We start from the raw sequence: 18,146 nt of genomic DNA, 5'->3' as shown, positions 1-18,146 counted from the left end.
GAGAACACAGGAAAAGACAACCAGGTCCATTTGTGTGTGTGTGTGTGAACCGGCAATACTCAACCTGTGGTTCTAGAGTGACAGGTAGCTTTTCAAGACCCAAGATGTGCTGCTGTCATCTGATTGGAGCTCTTCCTTTCTCTGCAGCTGGACAGAAGGAGAAGGGCAGAGGAGAGAGCGGGCCTGTTGCCAATCTCACCTACACTGGTGTAATGCCTTAGGCTTCACTGGAGTCACCCTGGATTTACGTCAGTGCAGCTGAGATCAGAACCTTTTCAAGTTTGCTTCAGTGCCGATGTTGCCCCTTTGAGCCTAGAAATCCTGGGGATTTGGGAACACTTAATGTAATCCCAGAGCACTGAGAAGGGGAGTATGTTCTGACTGGAACTGGCTCATTAGCATTCACTAGCGCGCTGGAAATATCACAAAGGGCTGTGGCTGACCTTTCGTTTCTCTCCACGCTGCCAAATTTATGATAACACTTGTTTGAACTTCATTAACACAGCTTAATTGCATTCGTCCCAATCAATAAATCGTTTCCACACAGAAGCCTGTGGCGTGAAGGCAGGAATGCAGGGAACCAAAAGGGGGCAGTGGGATAAAAGACCCTTTTCCATCTTACGCCCAGGTATTGCATTAAGCATTTAAGATACACGCGGAGGCACAAAGAAAAGATCAAGTGCTTCCCTCTCACCCCTGGAAAGCCTTGATGCTCCTCCTCAGGCCCTTACTGTGCAGTAGAAGTAACTACTCTGAGTATATGGTGAAGTAAAACTGATGAGCTTTATTTTAGACATGCTCTTACCCCTTCCAAATTCTGCCATCAAAGAAATACAAGTCTCAACATTGGAGGATTGAGTCTGGGGCCAGGAGACAATTTTTCTGCCATGTTTGAAGTGACTTGGACAAGGGGTTCCTGAATTATGATACCCTAAAATCCAGGTGTTCAACAGAGTTTGAAAAGCTGGCTAACCTCGTCTGGCCATTTTACAACCAGAAAAGAGAGCTAGTTATGAAATGGACTGACCTAGTGCAACAAAAACTTATTCGCTGAGTAAACTCTACTTATAAAAATTATTTAGACTTTAAATACTAACATCAGGGTGGTTCACCAACTCCAAGGAGTTCAGAAGAGAGATCAAAGGACTGCTGGAAATTTCAGCTTGCATTTTAAACAACAGTGAGTTTCCAGCCCTTGCCCCGGCACACAGGGGACTCAAAATGAAACTGATCACTAGGGAGGGGGCTTGTCAATAGAAATAATAATAATAACCAGCTCTTATTACCTGTAGATCTCAAACGAGATCAGTATCATTATTCCCATTGTTACAGATGGGGAAACTGAGGCATGGAGTGGGGAAGTGACTTGCTAAAGATCAACAAGCAGGCCAGCGGCAGAACAGGGACTAGAACCTATTTCTCCTAAGTTCCAGTCCAGTATTATACCCACTAGACCGTGCTGCATCCAGCAGAAGGCTGGAATTATTCAGATGAGCTGAGATCTACTTTAAGGAAGTGATGCTCACCAGTTATAAACTACTAATCTTTTCATCACAGATCCCAACATGAGAACAGAGAGTGGGAGCCGCTTAAAATTAAATCTCTTGGTTCATCTATTCAGCGGCAGGCTGGAAGGGGGTGCATCCCTGTGCTGCTTGTCCTGTCCTTCCTAGCCCCACTTCTCCCCTTTTGCAGACCTCCTCAAATGCTCATTGGCTCTGGACTGTAGGATGCCTGCAGGAAGTATGTGTGGGCTGGGCAGAGCAGGGAGCTTACAGAGATGCTGGGGGAGCAGTGGAGATGGGAGCATGGGCAGGCAGCTGAGATGGAACAGCGGAAAGGGGGGCCAGACTGTATTTGCAAGTGTACAATATATGGCCCGCAAAGGGTCTTTAACGAGCAGATGTTAGTTCCTTTCTCCTGCCTTGAGGAGGTCGGGGCATTCACTGTCCTTACAGCAAGGCTGGCTGAAGGCTTACTATCCTTTGGCACAATAGCCCCACCAGTTCTCCTCTGAGAGGGTAAGGAGCAGAAAAAGCCATAAAAAATCAAGGTACAAGAGGCTGTCTGAAAAGGTAGAACACCAGTTACAAGCCATTAATAGCAGATCTCTTGATCTGAAGATGAGTTGAGCTTCATTTGGAGTCAGGACCATCTGTTCAACTATAAGACTAAATATTTCATATCCCAATTAGATGCTGAGATTCTTGCCTTGAACCTAGGCTCTCTTTGCAGTCAGACCAATTTGGTGTAACAGAGGCTTGTGGGGGTACCCAGCTGAGAGAGCCAATACACAAACTTAAGCTGCTGTGATGCCTACCAGCAGACCAAAACAACCCCTTAGTCCATCTGAATATGATTCAACAGATGAAACAACTTCGTAGGCTTGAATTGCTCCAGTTTGCTGCTAGTTCATTACCAAGCTTTTCTCCAGACCTTCTCTGATCTACCAGTGCCAGGTCTGTCAGTTACCGAACTCCCTGTTGTATGCTTCTTCCTTCTCAGCGTGCAGCATTCGGAATGCTATTGCATAACCCTAATTACGTTATTTCTGTAATTGCCTTTGCTGTCTGCAGCACATGGATTCGTTACAGGCTGTTCAGATGCTAAAACGATTATTAATGAGCACGATCCCAAACCAGCAATGACGAAAACAAAAAAATCCTGATTAGCTCCACGGCCTAGCCAAGCCCAGGGCTCCCTGGAAGAGTTCAGTGCTAAGGGCTGCCCAGAGTTGGTCTCTTCTCCCTTGATGAGTTAATGAGTGACTGGGGGGCAGACAGTGACAGCATGCCAGGGCGCTGCTGCAATTCTGCAGCCTCATGAAACCAGTCCCATAAAACAGGGTTTATGTGGCCAGTGCCCAGTGCATTGTCCTCTGCCACAGGCATAAGCCAAGGGGCCAGGTTTATTACCCTGAGTGATTTTGCATGGTTTTCTTTAAAGAAATAATTAATTGTAAAGCTCTTTCTCCTAAGGGGGCGGGGAGCATGCAGAAGGGAGGAGAGTCATTTCTTTCCTTTGGCAAAGAGTGCGTGAGATGCACCCTGGCAGGACTGATACACTCCACCCAGCATGGATCGGAAGTGCACAGTCGTACGAGCCAGCCCTGCTTTTGTTTAAGCCGTACCGGAGCGAGCTGCAATGATGGGAAATTTCTGAGCTGTTCCACAAAGTCAGCTTTTCCTCCAGTTTTACCTGGCCTTTGCTTGAGGTCAGAAGTAAGTGGCTGGCTGCATAAGGGCCAAGTGAAAACTGAGTAAAGACTCGGTAAGGACTTGGCCATTTCACCGACCAGGATTCTCTACTACATGCATTTCTGATGGGCTTGGATACTACGTCAATTGGTTCCTAAGAAACATATGTACTAAGAACTCACCTAGCTATGGTCGGACTGCGATGGGAGAAAGTGAAACTGGTGAGTTCTCTAACAGCCAGCCTAGTTTGGTTGTAGGGTACATGGTTTAAAAGCCTCTCCGATAACCGATTTCTCAGCCCGTTAGGGCCCAGCTGCTGCAATATCATGGTGATGAGCATGGTTAGATAAGCCAGAGTATATGCAGGGGTGGATAGAGGAGGATCCAGCCAAGCTGGGAGAGGGTCCATGGATCCACCAAGGTTGGACCCATGAGCATGGAAGGCATGGCCAGAGAATGCTGGAGGTAGCTATGGGGGATGGGGATAGGGAGCAGCAGGTGGAGATGGCAGGGCAGGCAGCCAGGAGGACTTGGATTGGTCAACTGGGGATGCTTTGTTCAATTGGATTCACACCCGCCATGTCTAGTTTAATCCACCAAGGACTGTGTCTCCAAGTGCCTAAAGCAGGGAAGTGTTCTGCCTCCTCTCCCCTCCAACCTGTCACACCTTCCTGTGGACGCTACTTGTTCTGCATAGCATTTGGGGGGTGGAGGGGCAGTGTTAACGGAGACGCATCGGCTGAGGAATGATCCAGTGGGTCATACAAGTTGGAGACAATAAAGTAAACGCATTACTGGTAAACGTCAATTTCACCTGACACATCGAAATTCAAGAAGAAGAATATCCATTGAGAACAACTGGCAAGCGCAGCCTCCCCCGCACCACCAGCCTCGTGGCCCTGCAGGGCACCCTCTGCAGCCCCACTGTCATGGCCCCACTCACTCACCGGCCGAGCGTGTGGGGGCCATCCCCAGGCAGGAGCTGTTCAGCAGTGGGATGGCCTCCTCCTCAGCTGGGGTGTCTCTGCTCTGCCACTCCCCACACCTCACGTCTGCAGGGATCCAGAGTCACCAGCCATGCAGGGAGCCCCCTGCAGCAGCCCTGCTGTCATGGCTCCCTCACTGCTCGCTCACTCACCAGCCCGGAGCACAGAGGTCATCGCCGGGCGAAGCCGTTCAACAGTGGGGTGGCCTCCCCCTCGGCCCGGAGCTCATCTCCATACTCACAGCTCTGGCCAGGGGTCTCAGCTTAGCTGTACCAGGCCGACAGCCCACCCCCCACCCCAACCCCTGCCGCCAAGTCCCAGCGTGTGGGTGTCTTGGGCCCTGCTGTCAGCATTGCCCTAACTCCTCCCTGAATTTCCCACATCTGTGAAAATTAAAATAGAATCATAGAATCATAGAAAATTAGGGTTGGAAGAGACCTCAGGAGGTCAGCTAGTCCAACCCCCTGCTCAAAGCAGGACCAACCCCAACTAAATCATCCCAGCCAGGGCTTTCTCAAGCTGGGCCTTAAAAACCTCTAATGATGGAGATTCCACCACCTCCCTAGGTAACCTATTCCAGAGCTTCACCACCCTCCTAGTGAAATAGTTTTTCCTAATATCCAACCTAGACCTCCCCCACTGCAACTTGAGACCATTGCTCCTTGTTCTGTCATCTGCCACCACTGAGAACAGCTGAGCTCCATCCTCTTTGAAACCTCCTTTCAGGTAGATGACGGCTACTATCAAATCCCCCCACACTCTTCTCTTCTGCAGACTAAACAATCCCAGTTCCCTCAGCCTCTCCTCATAAGTCACGTGCCCCAGCCCCCTGATCATTTTCATCACTCTCTGCTGGAGTCTCTCCAATTTATCCACATCCTTTCTGTAGTGGGGGTCCCAAAAACTGGATGCAATACTCCAGGTGTGGACTCACCTGTGCCAAATAGAGAGGAATAATCACTTCTCTCGATCTGCTGGCAATGCTCCTACTAATGCAGCCCAATATGCCTTTAGCCTTCTTGGCAACAAGGGCACACTGCTGACTCATACCCAGCTTCTCATCCACTGTAATCCCCAAGTTCTTTTCTGCAGAACTGCTGCTTAGCCAGTCGGTCCCCAGCCTGTAGCAGTCCATGGGATTCTTCCATCTGAAGTGCAGGACTCTGCATTTCTCCTTGTTGAACCTCATCCGATTTCTTTTGGCCTAATCCTCCAATTTGTCTAGGTCACTCTGGACCCTATCCCTTCCGTCCAGTGTATCTACCTCTCCCCCCAGCTTAGTGTCATCCAAGAACTTGCTGAGAATCATAGAATCATAGAATATCAGGCTTGGAAGGGACCTCAGGAGGTCATCTAGTCCAACCCCCTGCTCAAAGCAGGCCAATCCCCAACTAAATCATCCCAGCCAGGGCTTTGTCAAGCCTGACCTTAAAAATATCTAAGGAAGGAGATTCCACCACCTCCCTAGGTAACGCATTCCATTGTTTCACCACCCTCCTAGTGAAAAAGTTTTTCCTAATATCCAACCTAAATCTCCCCCACTGCAACTTGAGACCATTACTCCTTGTTCTGTCATCAGCTACCACTGAGAACAGTCTAGATCCATCCTCTTTGGAACCCCCTTTCAGGTAGTTGAAAGCAGCTATCAAATCCCCCCTCATTCTTCTCTTGCGCCACTAAACAATCCCAGTTCCCTCAGCCTCTCCTCATAAGTCATGTGTTCCAGTCCCCTAATAATTTTTGTTGCCCTCCGCTGGACGCTTTCCAATTTTTCCACGTCCTTCTTGTAGTGCGGGTCCCAAAACTGGACACAGTACTCCAGATGAGGCCTCACCTATGTCGAATAGAGGGGAACGATCATGTCCCTCAATCTGCTGGCAATGCCCCTACGTATACATCCCCAAATGCCATTGACCTTCTTGGCAACAAGGGTACACTGTTGACTCATATCCAGCTTCTCGTCCACTCTAACCCCTAGGTCCTTTTCTGCAGAACTGCTGCCGAGCCATTCGGTCCCTAGTCTGTAGCGGTGCATGGGATTCTTCCGTCCTAAGTGCAGGACTCTGCACTTGTCCTTGTTGAACCTCATCAGATTTCTTTTGGCCCAATCCTCTAATTTGTCTAGGTCCCTCTTTATCCTATCCCTACCCTCTAGCATATCTACCTCTCCTCCCAGTTCAGTGTCATCTGCAAACTTGCTGAGAGTGCAATCCACACCATCCTCCAGATCATTTATGAAGATATTGAACAAAACCGGCCCCAGGACCGACCCTTGGGGCACTTCACTTGATACTGGCTGCCAACTAGACATGGAGCCATTGATCACTACCCGTTGAGCCCGACAATCTAGCCAGCTTTCTATCCACCTTGTAGTCCATTCATCCAGCCCATACTTCTTTAACTTGTTGCATTGAGGGTGCAATCCATCCCATCATCGAGATCATTAATGAAGATGTTGAACAAAACCTGCCCCAGGACCGACCCCTGGGGCACTGCGCTTGATACTGGCTGCCAACTAGATGTTGAGCCATTGATCACTGCCCAATGAGCCTGTCAGGGTTCCCTCCCCACTCTGAACTCTGGAGTACAGATGTGGGGACCCGCATGAGAGACCCCCTAAGCTTATTTCTACCAGCTTAGGTTAAAACTTCTCCAAGGCACAAATTCCTTTCTTTGTCCTTGTACGGTATTGCTGCCACCACCAAGTGATTTAGACAAATATCCAGGGAAAAGGGCCACTTGGAGTCCCTGTTTCCCCAAAATATTCCCCCAAGTCTCTTCACCCCCTTTCCTGGGGAGGCTTGAGAATAATATACTAACCAATTCCTTTAATAAAAGTATAGACGAGACCCTTTACCTTTAGGACAATAAAATCAATCAGGTTCTTAAAAGAAGAACTTTATTATAAAGAAAAAGGTAAAAGAAGCACCTCTGTAAAATCAGGATGGAAGGTAATTTTACAGGGTAATAAAAAGATTTAAAACACAAAGGATTCCCCTCTAGGCTCAACTTCAAAGTTCCAAAAACAGGAATAAACCTCCCTCTTAGCATACAGAAAATTCACAAGCTAAAACAAAAGATAATCTAACCCATTTCCTTGCTTTACTTTACTTGTAATCTTTAATTTTTGTAATCTTAGATGCTTATTTCAGGTAGGGTTTTAGGAGATGTTCTTTTCCTACCTGGTCCCTGTCTCTGTCCCGAGCGAGTACAACAAAGAGAGCACAAATAAAACCTACCCCCAGATTTGAAAGTATCTTCTTTTCTTATTGATCCTTTTGGTCAGGTGCCAACCAGGTTATTTGAGCTTTTTAACCCCTTACAGGTAAAGGAGGGATTTTACCCTAGCTGTATGGTTATGACAGAGCCTGATGATCTAGCCAACTTTCTATTCACCTTATAGTCCATTCATCCAGCCCAAACTTCTTTAACTTGCTGGCAAGGATACTGTGGGAGACCGCATCAAAAGCTTTGCTAAAGTCAAGGTATATCATGTCCACCACTTTCCCCATATCCACAGAGACAGTTATCTCGTCATAGAAGGCAGTCAGGTTGGTCAGGCATGACTTGCCCTTGGTGAATCCATGTTGATTGTTCCTGATCACCTTCCTCTCCCCAAGTGCTTCAAAATGGATTTATTGAGGACCTGCTCCATGATTTCTCTGGGGACTGAAGTGAGGCTGACCGGTCTGTAGTTCCCCAGATTCTCCTTCCCTTTTTTAAAGATGGGCACTGTATTTGCCTTTTTCCAATTGTTTGGGATCTCCCCCGATCGCCATGAGTTTTCAAAGATAATGGCCAGTGATTCTGCAATCACATCAGCCAATTCCCTCAGCACCCTCGGATGCATTGCATCCGGCCCCAGGGACTTGTGCATGTCCAGCTTTTCTAAATAGTCCTTAACCTGTTCTTTCACCACTGAGGGCTGCTCACCTCCTCCCCATACGGTGCTGTCCAATGCAGCAATAGGGGAGTTGACCTTGTCTGTGAAGACCGAGGCAAAAAAAGCATTCAGTACGTCAGCTTTTTCCACATCATCCGTCACTAGGTTGCCTCCCCCATTCAGTAAGGGTCCCACACTTTCTCTGACCACTTTCTTGTTGCTAACATACCTATAGAAACCCTTCTCGTTACACTTCACATCCCCTGCTAGCTGCAACTCCAATTGTACTTTGGCCTTCCTGAGTACACCCCTGCTTCCTCGAGCAATATTCTTATACTCCTCCCTAGTCATCTGTCCAAGTTTCCACTTCTTGTAAGCTTCCTTTTTGTGTTTAAGCTCACCGAAGATTTCTCTGTTAAACCAAGCTGGTCGCCTGCCATATTTGCTATTCTTTCTGCGCATCGGGATGGTTTGTTCCTGCGCCCTCAATAAGGCTTCTTTAAAATACAGCCAGCTCACCTCAACTCCTTTCCCCCTCATATTAGCCTCCCAGAGGATCCTGCCCATCAGTTCCCTGAGGGAGTCAAAGTCTGCTTTTCTGAAGTCCAGGGTCTGTATTCTGCTGCTCTCCTTTCTTCCTTGTGTCAGGATCCTGAACTCGACCATAGTTACAAATAGAAAAAAAACGCACGGAAATAAAAATCAATATTAATCGTCCCAGTTACAAACAAGCAGCCCATCCAATTCTGCCAAGCAGAGCCCTGTCTGAGCTTCAGATGCAGACAGCTCCCTCCCCAGGGGCAGTAGCACTGAGCAGGGATCTCTGCACAGCCGTGTTTCTGGATGCGGGCGAAGTGGGCAAGGTAATTTATCTCTGATTAATCCCAGAGAATGACAGGATTTGGGAAGGGCCCAGGCAACTCCCGATGAGTTGAACACGTTCCATTGTGCAGCACAGTCACCCCCACCTACATGGGTCGCTAACCACCAAAGAGAAGAAGGAAAGCCACACAAAACAGGCTGCACTGGAGCTGTAGGAGGTGCCGTCTTCCCCCTCCCAATCTCCCCTCTCTGCTGTCCCTGCCTTTCTGCAGGGATGACTGATCTGGAGTAACAAAGGAGACTCAAGCTGCAGAGCTCCCAATCCTAGCAGGCTGCTGGAGCTGGCTCGCTGTAAATTGAACTGTCATGCCATCCCAGGCACTTGAGCTTGGTATCTGGAATGCCACTCAAGTGCCACCTCTGTTGGGCTGTCACCCAGCTATACCGAGCAGCTGGGTTACGATATGGACAAGAGAGAGAAGTGGAGGGGAGGCAGCAGCACAAGTATTGGTCCACGTCCTTGTGACACTAAACAGTGGTAGGCTTCCAAGCACTTCACCAGCACGGCAGAGAGAAGGCGACTCTGTATACAGTGCAGGAGGAAGACGTCTGGCTGAAGGTGATTCACATGGTGATAGGCAGCCTGGCATTCTCCCTGCAGGAAGCTTCTCTCCACTAGCTCCCTCCTGAAAAACTAGGACATCACTACAAGCCCCAGGCAGGGAAGATATGATTGCTCTCTATAAATATATCAGAGGGATAAATACCAGGGAGGGAGAGGAATTATTTAAGCTCAGTACCAATGTGGACACAAGAACAAATGGATATAAACTGGCCATCAGGAAGTTTAGACTTGAAATTAGACAAAGGTTTCTAACCATCAGAGGAGTGAAGTTCTGGAACAGCCTTCCAAGGGGAGCAGTGGAGGCAAAAGACCTATCTGGCTTCAAGACTAAGCTTGATAAGTTTATGGAGGGGATGGTATGATGGGATAGCCTAATTTTGGCAATTAATTGATCTTTGACGATTAATGGTAAATATGCCCAATGGCCTGTGATGGGATGTTAGATGGGGTGGGATCTGAGTTACTACAGAGAATTCTTTCCTGGGTGTCTGGCTGATGCGTCTCGCCCACATGCTCAGGGTTCAGCTGATCACCATATCTGGGGTCGGGAAGGAATTTTCCTCCAGGGCAGATTGGAAGAGGCCCTGGAGGGGTTTTCGCTTTCCTCTGCAGCCTGGGGCACGGGTCACTTGCTGGAGGATTCTCTGCACCTTGAAGTCTTTAAACCATGATTTGAGGACTTCAATAGCTCAGACATAGGTGAGAAGTTTATTACAGTAGTGGGTGGGTAAGATTTGGTGGCCTGCATTGTGCAGGTCAGACTAGATGATCATAATGGTCCCTTCTGACCTTAATATCTATGACTCTATGAATCTATGAAGCAGGGTCTGAAGATTGATGTGATTAGAGCTGGCCAGGAAACTGTTTTCTTGTCCTTCAGATATTCTTGAGAGTCGAACATTTTTCCCCATCTTGAATTGGGACCAAACTTCAAAGTCTTGAAAATGTTCACACACTGAAACACCGGAAAAAAGATTTGTTTGGGTCAATTGAAATGTCTCGTTTTGAGAATTTCAGAACATTTGTTTTGATTTCAACCTTTTGTAACTCTTTTTCAGTCTAATTAGCTGACATTTCTAAACAAAAAGTTTTAAATCCGAAAACTGGAATTTTTCATTTAGAAAGTGTCAACATGACGCATTTTGACAGTTTTGAAATGGGTTTTTTTTTTCAAAAAATTTTCAAGAGCATGAGGCTCTTCAGCAAGGTATTTTGTCTCAGCAATATATTTCTCCTCTTCACGGGTATTTCTCACAGGAGCCTTTCACCTTACTTAAAGTGTGGACAAACAAGTGCTTCGTCAACAAATTCCCGACCAGCTCCAGTTGCGTTTGTCTGGCTGCGCAGTGGCCTGTTGCTGGTTCTCAGTCCGGTTTGTAGTTAGTCCAGTGTCCACCTCTCAAAATGCACCACCACCAATTTAGAGAACAGGCCCCCCTCTGGGCAGTCTCAGTGGGGAAGCCAAGGAATGGGCCTTAGAACCTGAACTTTAGCCCCCTCCAGGTTAGGTTTGAGGCACGTTGACAGGGAACAGGGTGGGGTTAGCTTGCACCTGGCCCGCCTCAGGAGAGCCCATTCTGCACACACACAGGGCATCAGTCTCTAGGGCTCTCAACCCGGCACCTGGGAGAGGGTTACAATTCACTGGAAAAATGGTAGGGGGACAAAGTGCAGGGCTGTGTGAGGTCCTGCAGAGGCTGCTCATGGCCAGTCGCCATCTTGAATCCACTCAATGTGAGGCGCCAGTGGTGAGCAGCTTTGTGGAGAATGACTCTTCTAAGATTGCCTGTTGATGGGGAGAGAAACTGTCTGTGCGGGGACACCGCCTCCACCTTGGGAGCCTCACCTGTGGGCAGCATTATTACTGCCCTGTGCCTGGGAGAAGAGAGGGGCCCGTCTATGCCAACAGCCTTTTAGTGGCATTTGCAGAGGGGTCGCGGCCTACAGGAGGAGCAGTTGACACTCATGGCTTACTGGGGGCATTGCCTAGGGCCATGTTAAAATACCATGAGGCCAGGCTAGGAGAGCCCCTCACATGGAGGTGCTGAGAGGCAGGGGAGTCCTGGGTTCTCATTCTGTGACCACAATTGCAATCCCTGCACTGAGGGGGCGTGCAGGAAGTGCCCCGTCAGTGCATCCCAGTCAAGCCACGACCCAGTTCTCCTGCCACACGGGCCTGCAGAGCAGCACAGCCTGTTCAGTACGCTGTCCCTTGGCCTGCACCTCGCTGAGGCACCCCTCCCCAATGGACGCTGGGGCTCCACACTGCCTCCTATTGAGGCAAGCAGCGAAATACCACAATCTGACCATTAGCATTTGTATAGCACTTTCCATCTTCAAAGCCCTGCTGCGAATTCTCACAACTCCCCAGTGAGGTGGATACAGCATTGCTATCCCCATTTTACTGAAGGGCAAACTGAGGCCAGGTTATTTGCCCAAAGTTAGATAGCATGAGAGCTGGGATCAGAAACCAGGAATCCCTGCCTCAAAGCCCTGCCCCTCAGAAACGAAGCTTCACGCTCAAAGGCTGGGACTTGTTCCACTCAGGAATAGCTGCCGTTAGCCAGTGTGGGGTGTTTCCCAGCTCCCACAAGTAAGGGATCCATGCTACTGATAGAGCAATGGTAAATGTGGACGAGAGCCTGGGCTGAGTGAGCAGTTTGGGCTTGCCAGGGGACATTTCTCCTCGCAGCCTACCGTTCTGATGACACTATTCACTGGAGGGCAAGGTAGGGTTCAGACTACTTCTCAAGCCAGGCCCGTTTACACAGTGTGCTGCAGCTTCTCACCAAAGGCCTTATTGATTTTGAATGTGATGTAATACCGGTGCTCTCTCATTTCACCCAGTGGGAGGGCGCCCATGGAATATTTATAAAGAGCAGGGCTTCTCTCCACTGGCAACTCTTCAGTTCCATAAATCAAGGCACTCACATTGCACCGTGGGCTCCGATCCCCCACCTATCTTCCCCACGAGCTGCGCTTGCTGCACTTAGCCACAGAGTCCTCCATGTGCTAAAATATGTGTTCATTTCTCAGCCAGCTGGGCACTTTTAACGGGAAGCTTTTACGCAGAGGAGCCTGGGATTATGCTCCGACAGAACCATTACAGAGGTTACCCAGCCCCGAAAGCCCCCCTCTTGAGAGCAACGCAGGAGCACTGAGCAGGAGCAGCAGGGACCCTGTTTCATCAAATCGTAGGACTGGAAGGGATGTTGAGAGGTCATCTAGTCCAGTCACCTGCACTCAAGGCAGGACTAAGTATTATCTAGATCATCCCTGACAGGTGTTTGTCCAACCTGCTCTTAAAAACCTTCAGTGATGGAGATTCCACAACCTCCCTAGCCAAATTATTCCAGTGCTTAACCACTCTGACAGGAAGTTTTTCCTAATGTCCAACCTACACCGCCCTTGCTGCAATTTAAGCCCATTGCTTCTTGTCCTAGCCTCAGAGGTTAAAGAGAACAATTTTTCTCCCTCCTCTTTGTAACAACCTTCTATGTATTTGAAAACTGTTATCATGTCCCCCCTCAGTCTTCTCTTCTCCAGGCTAAACAAACCCATTGTTTTCAATCTTCTCTCACAGGTCATGTTTTCTAGGATCATTTTTGTTGCTCTTGTTTCCTTGAATCATTTTTGTTGATCTTCTCTGGATTTCCTCCAATTTGTCCACATCTTTCCTGAAATGTGGTGCCCAGAACTGGATACAATACTCCAGTTGAGGCCTAATCAGCACAGAGTAGAGCAGAAGAATTACTTCTCGTGTCTTGCTTACAACACTCCTGCTAATACCTCCCCGAATGATATTTTCTTTGTTTGCAACAGCGTTGCACTGTTGACTCATATTTAGCTTGTGATCAGCTAGGACCCCCAGATCTCCTTTTGCAGTAGTCCTTTCTAGGCAGTCATTTCCCATTTTGTATGTGTGCAACTGATTGTTCCTTCCTAAATGAAGTACTTGGCATTTGTCCTTATTGAATTTCATCCTATTTACTTCAGACCATTTCTCCAGTTTGTGCAGATCGTTTTGAATTTTAATCCTATCCTCCAAAGCACTTGCACCCCTCCCAGCTTGGTATTGTCCACAAACTTTATAAGTGTACTTTCTATGCCATTATCTAATCTCATTGATGAAGATACTGAACAGAACTGGACCCAGAACTGATCCCTGCGGGACCCCACTCGTTATGCCCTTCCAGCATGACTGTGAACCACTGATAACTACTCTCTGGGAACGGTTTTCCAACCAGTTATGCACCCAGCTTGTAGTAGCTCCATCTGGGTTCTAGTTCCCTAGTTTGTTTATGAGAAGGATCATGCGAGACAGTATCAAAAGCCTTACTAAAGTCAAGATATACCACATCTACTGCTTCCCCCCCATCCACAAGGCTTGTTACCCTGTCAAAGGAAGTTTTCAGGTTAGTTTGACACAATCTGTTCTTGACAGATCCATGCTGACTGTTACTTATCACCTGATGATCTTCTAGGTGTTTGCAAACTGATTGCTTAGTTATTTGCTCCATTATCTTTCCGGGTACTGAAGTTAAGCTGACTGGACAACAGTAAATGTGGGGAGAGCCTGGGCTGAGTGTGCGGTTTGTGCTTGCCAGGCGACATTTCCCCTCAGCTGCTCTTGATGAGCCCACTAACCATTGCCATGGGCAGCAGGCATCTGATTCACTGAGCTCTGCTGTTTCTTCTGGAGTTGGTTCTGCAGAGCTGGTTCCTGAGGAGGTTGCAGGATGCTCTGCCTGAACCCAGACTCTTCCCCTTTGTGTTATCAGGCTCTGGAGCCAGTTATCAGAGTGGCCGGGCAGGCTGCAAAGGCTTGTCAGGCAAGTACCACGCCAAGCTCACTTTCCACTTGAGGGAGTGCAGTCCAGTGGGTGGGGCACAAGACTGTCAGTCAGGAGACCTGGAGGTTCCGGACTGGCTCTCAGTCCAGTACCCAGTGGACAGGTGCCTCTATTACAGAAACCAGCACCATGGTTGCCGTTGATTTGGTGCTCTCGTTGGCAGCCTCAGCAAAAAGACCAAGGGTCTTGGAGACTGCGCTGTCCTCTCCCCGGCCTCCAGGAGTCTTTAGCTGGAAGCTGTAGACTATGCACGGAGCTGAGCGTCAGGACACCTGGCTTCTAGTCCTTGCTCTGTTGTACGCTCGGAGTTGTCCCATCCCCTCTCTGTGAAGTGGGGATAGTAACTCAGAGCCACCCAGTGCTGTAAGCAGTATATGTGAGCAGGCAGATGCAATCAGTGATCCATCACCCTCGCTGCCTGGAGGTGCCGGGGTGGGGTACTACAACATGCCTGACCTTCCCATGGCAGCTTATGGCCATCCCCTGCCCCGAGAGCAACAGGGCCCCGGTTCGTGGGCGACGACTTCGCTGTCTGCAGTGCTCCCTTGCCTGCTTTGTGGAGGGATTCTCACACAGCACGTCAGTGTCCAATTTCCCTGCCCTGGAAGGCGGCCTGTGGCTCAGCAGGTGGCTCGGAGCTGTTTACAGGGCACCTGTCAGCTATTTTGGCTCCTTGTCCTTTCTGCCTCCTAATTATAAAATTGTGGATCCCATTGGCGACAGGGGTTTTTTATGCACAAAATGTCAAATTGCAAAAATTAAAAATGTAAATGATGGTGTCTAATTAACCAGATGACAGCAGAGCACAGCTGCGAGTGACAGTGACTGATTGCCTTCTGCAAACTTTGTCCTCCAAGACCTGCTGTACCCAGGGGAGGAAGGACATCGAAAATAGCAACTTCCTTCCAGAGACACAGCCTGGTGTGCAAAGCCCTGTGCAGCAGCCACAGCCCTGTAGCTCCAGATCCCGGCGGGGAAATCCCAGCCCCATGGCAGTCGATGGGAGTTTTGCCACTGGGGCTGGGATTTCAGCCCCTGAGCAGGTTGGGTGCACAGGGAGCTCACTGCTGCACTGGGCCAGCACATGTGTTTATAAGACAGATCTGGGGGGAAGTAAGGGGAGATGCTGGTGGATTTTTGGTGGGGAGGGGCGCATGGGTGCAGCGGGGTTGTGGGCGGGACATGCTGGGAAGGTTGGAGCGTGTATGGGAGTGTGGACATGGGTGTGGATGCATATGGGGGTGTGAATGGAGTTGGTATAGGTTGTGTGTACTGTGGGTTGTCTGTGTTGAGATATTGGGGTGAGAGGAGATGCATGCAGGGATGCACGTGGGGGTACAGGCTGGGGGGGACATCTGGGGGCATGCATATGTGCAGTTGGCGATGTGGGTGTGGCATGGGGTTGCCAACAGTCCCGTATTACAAGGGACGTCCCTTATTGAACTAGAAAATTGCCTGTTCCGTACTAAATCAGTATCAAGTACCTTTTATCCTGGCATGTGGGGGTGGTTTGTATGCAGTTGCTCGGGCTCTCTGCTCATCACGAGAGCACCAGATCCCCTGCTCCTAGCAAGAGGGTTCTCCTGATTCCCTTGGCCGGCAGTCTGGTTCCATAGTCCCCACGCAGCACTAAGCACTGGCTTGATCCCACGTTGTGCGTGACAGGGGTTTTGATTCAGCAGAACTGGGCCAGAGCTGCAGAACTGAGCTCCAGAGCTGAACTCACCCAAAGTCGGGGGCTGTTTGAAGCCTGGGTTTTGGGTTGGACCCAGCTCTGCTCTTCTGCCTTGCACAGCTCTCCTTGAACCGGCATTGCCACTGCTCACCCGCCTGAAGGGCGGCAGCTTTGGCCAGTGCACGGGACTCCTGGTGCCGAGCAGGACAGTGAGGGCAGGACACAGCGTTCCTTAAACAGGGCCAAAGAAGAAAGCCACAGCTGAGCTGCAGCCTGGCCGTGTTGGCGGTGTCCATTCTCAGGACTAGCCCTCTCTATGTGTTGTGCTGTCACCCAACAGGACTGCATGTTCCAGCTCACTGGGGGGAAGCAGGCAATCCCCGGAACCATCAATAATTGTCTAAGGCCCCAGCTGGTGTCCTCCTACCATCTCCAAAGCCCTGAGGCTGATTAGAGCACACAGTGGGTGCTGCCGTAAATAACAAGCCCTGATGCGTGGGTGCCAGTCGAGCATGAAGATCTGCTCTTGGAACACAACATCATGGGGGGAGAGGGGGGGAGGGGGGAGATAGAGGGTGCTTAGTCTTTTGTGGATATGGGGGAAGATTTACCTTGGATTCTTAGGGGAGGTGATCCCACGTTGGGGAGAGTGGTTCAGTGGTTAAAGCGCAGGACTGGGAGCCTGGAGGTCTGGGTTCTTTTCCAAGCTCTGCCTTTGACTCACTAGGGGCACTTAGGGGCACTTTTCCTCTCTGTGCCTCAGATTGCCCATCTACAGCATGAGGCGAATGATGCTGACCCCCTCCGAGGGCTGTTGTGTTTTCACACCCAGGAAGTGCCCCAGCTCGCATGCTGCAAATACGCACATAGCTTTTCCATACCACCTGCCTGTTGTTAACTGGCAGCCCTGGCCAGCCCAGACCCACGCCTGTTCCCCAAGCAAACATGTGGCTCTCTCCATTCCCCCCTCAGGTACTACTCGGACATCGGCAAAATGCCGGCGATCAGCGACCAGGACATGAACGCCTACCTGGCGGAGCAGTCTCGCATGCACATGAATGAGTTTAACACCATGAGCGCACTCTCCGAGATCTATTCCTACGTGGGCAAGTACAGTGAGGAGGTGAGCGAGAGGGGAAGTGGGGTGTGCTGCCAGATTGCCTGAGGGCACGGGCTGGCCAGCCCAGAAACCCCATCGGCCACCAGTGCGCGTCCGGTTTATTTTCAACAGAGGGCTTGTGCGGGTAAGGGATGGAGAGCAGCAACTGGGCGCAGGCGTCCCACCTGGCCTGCTGTCCTCCCTTGTTATTTCACTCTCAGCCTGGCCTCGCTGTGGAGTGACTCCAGGGGTGAACTGGGCCCTTCAGGGTCTACTTCCCAGTGTTTGCTTCCTGTTCTATATCCCATAGAGCACCCCGAGCCCCGTCTAGTCTCTGCATCGCATGCGACTGAATGTCCATGGGCACCAGCACCATGCTGGAGACCCTGGGTGCAGAGACACAAGGAAGCTGATTTCAGCTCAGATAAACTCAGGCTGCCCAGCTGAGCATGGTGCAAAGCGGGAATGAGGAGAGTTTTGCCTGGGAAGGGGCGTTAGTTACAGCCGGGCTGTGTCTCATGAGCTACTCCAGGCAAGCAGGAAATTCTGCAGTCTAATTAAAAAGAGCTGATTTAACCACTGGTGCGGATGGCCAACATCTGCCAGCACTAAGGCGAGGGATTAGCAGGGAAAAAAAATTCTCTCAGGCCGCTAGAGAAACAGAAGCCATTCCCCAGTCAGATCCAGACAGAGATGAGCAGGGGAGAGGGCTCTCACTTCTCTCAGTGTTTGTGAGCCGAGCCCTGCGCAGATACAAATTTATATCCGCGTATATCCGCATCCTCGGCTATAAATTTGTATCCATGCAGGGCTCTATTTGTGAGTGGACCTGGTGTTTGACAGGGGCTAACTGCATGGGCTAGAGCCAGCAGGCCCTCTGCAAACTATTCCCCTCACCCTATGCATCACAACACTGCCATTGGAATGCAGTGCCCCCAGACTGCTTGACTCGGCCACTTCTAGCCAAACCTGCAGCCCACATCCCCTGCTCTTTGGTCATTAGGTT

The 18,146-nt window shown here is 49.7% G+C and overlaps 1 protein-coding gene across 2 annotated transcripts in view; it reads left to right on the top strand.

Moving 5' to 3' along the window:
- The window catches only part of PLXNA4 (plexin A4), a 634,448-nt gene that overhangs the window by 605,110 nt on the left and 11,192 nt on the right, over positions 1-18,146 (top strand). For both annotated transcript variants that reach the window (XM_048836698.2, XM_075124565.1), the window contains one exon: positions 17,014-17,164. In XM_048836698.2, the coding sequence (XP_048692655.1) occupies positions 17,014-17,164 (151 nt within the window). The remainder of the gene's footprint in view (positions 1-17,013; positions 17,165-18,146) is intronic.

Source organism: Caretta caretta, chromosome 1, assembly GCF_965140235.1.
Source record: "Caretta caretta isolate rCarCar2 chromosome 1, rCarCar1.hap1, whole genome shotgun sequence".
NCBI classification, from domain to species: Eukaryota; Metazoa; Chordata; order Testudines; family Cheloniidae; genus Caretta; species Caretta caretta.
This window is presented reverse-complemented; position numbering and strand designations above follow the sequence as displayed.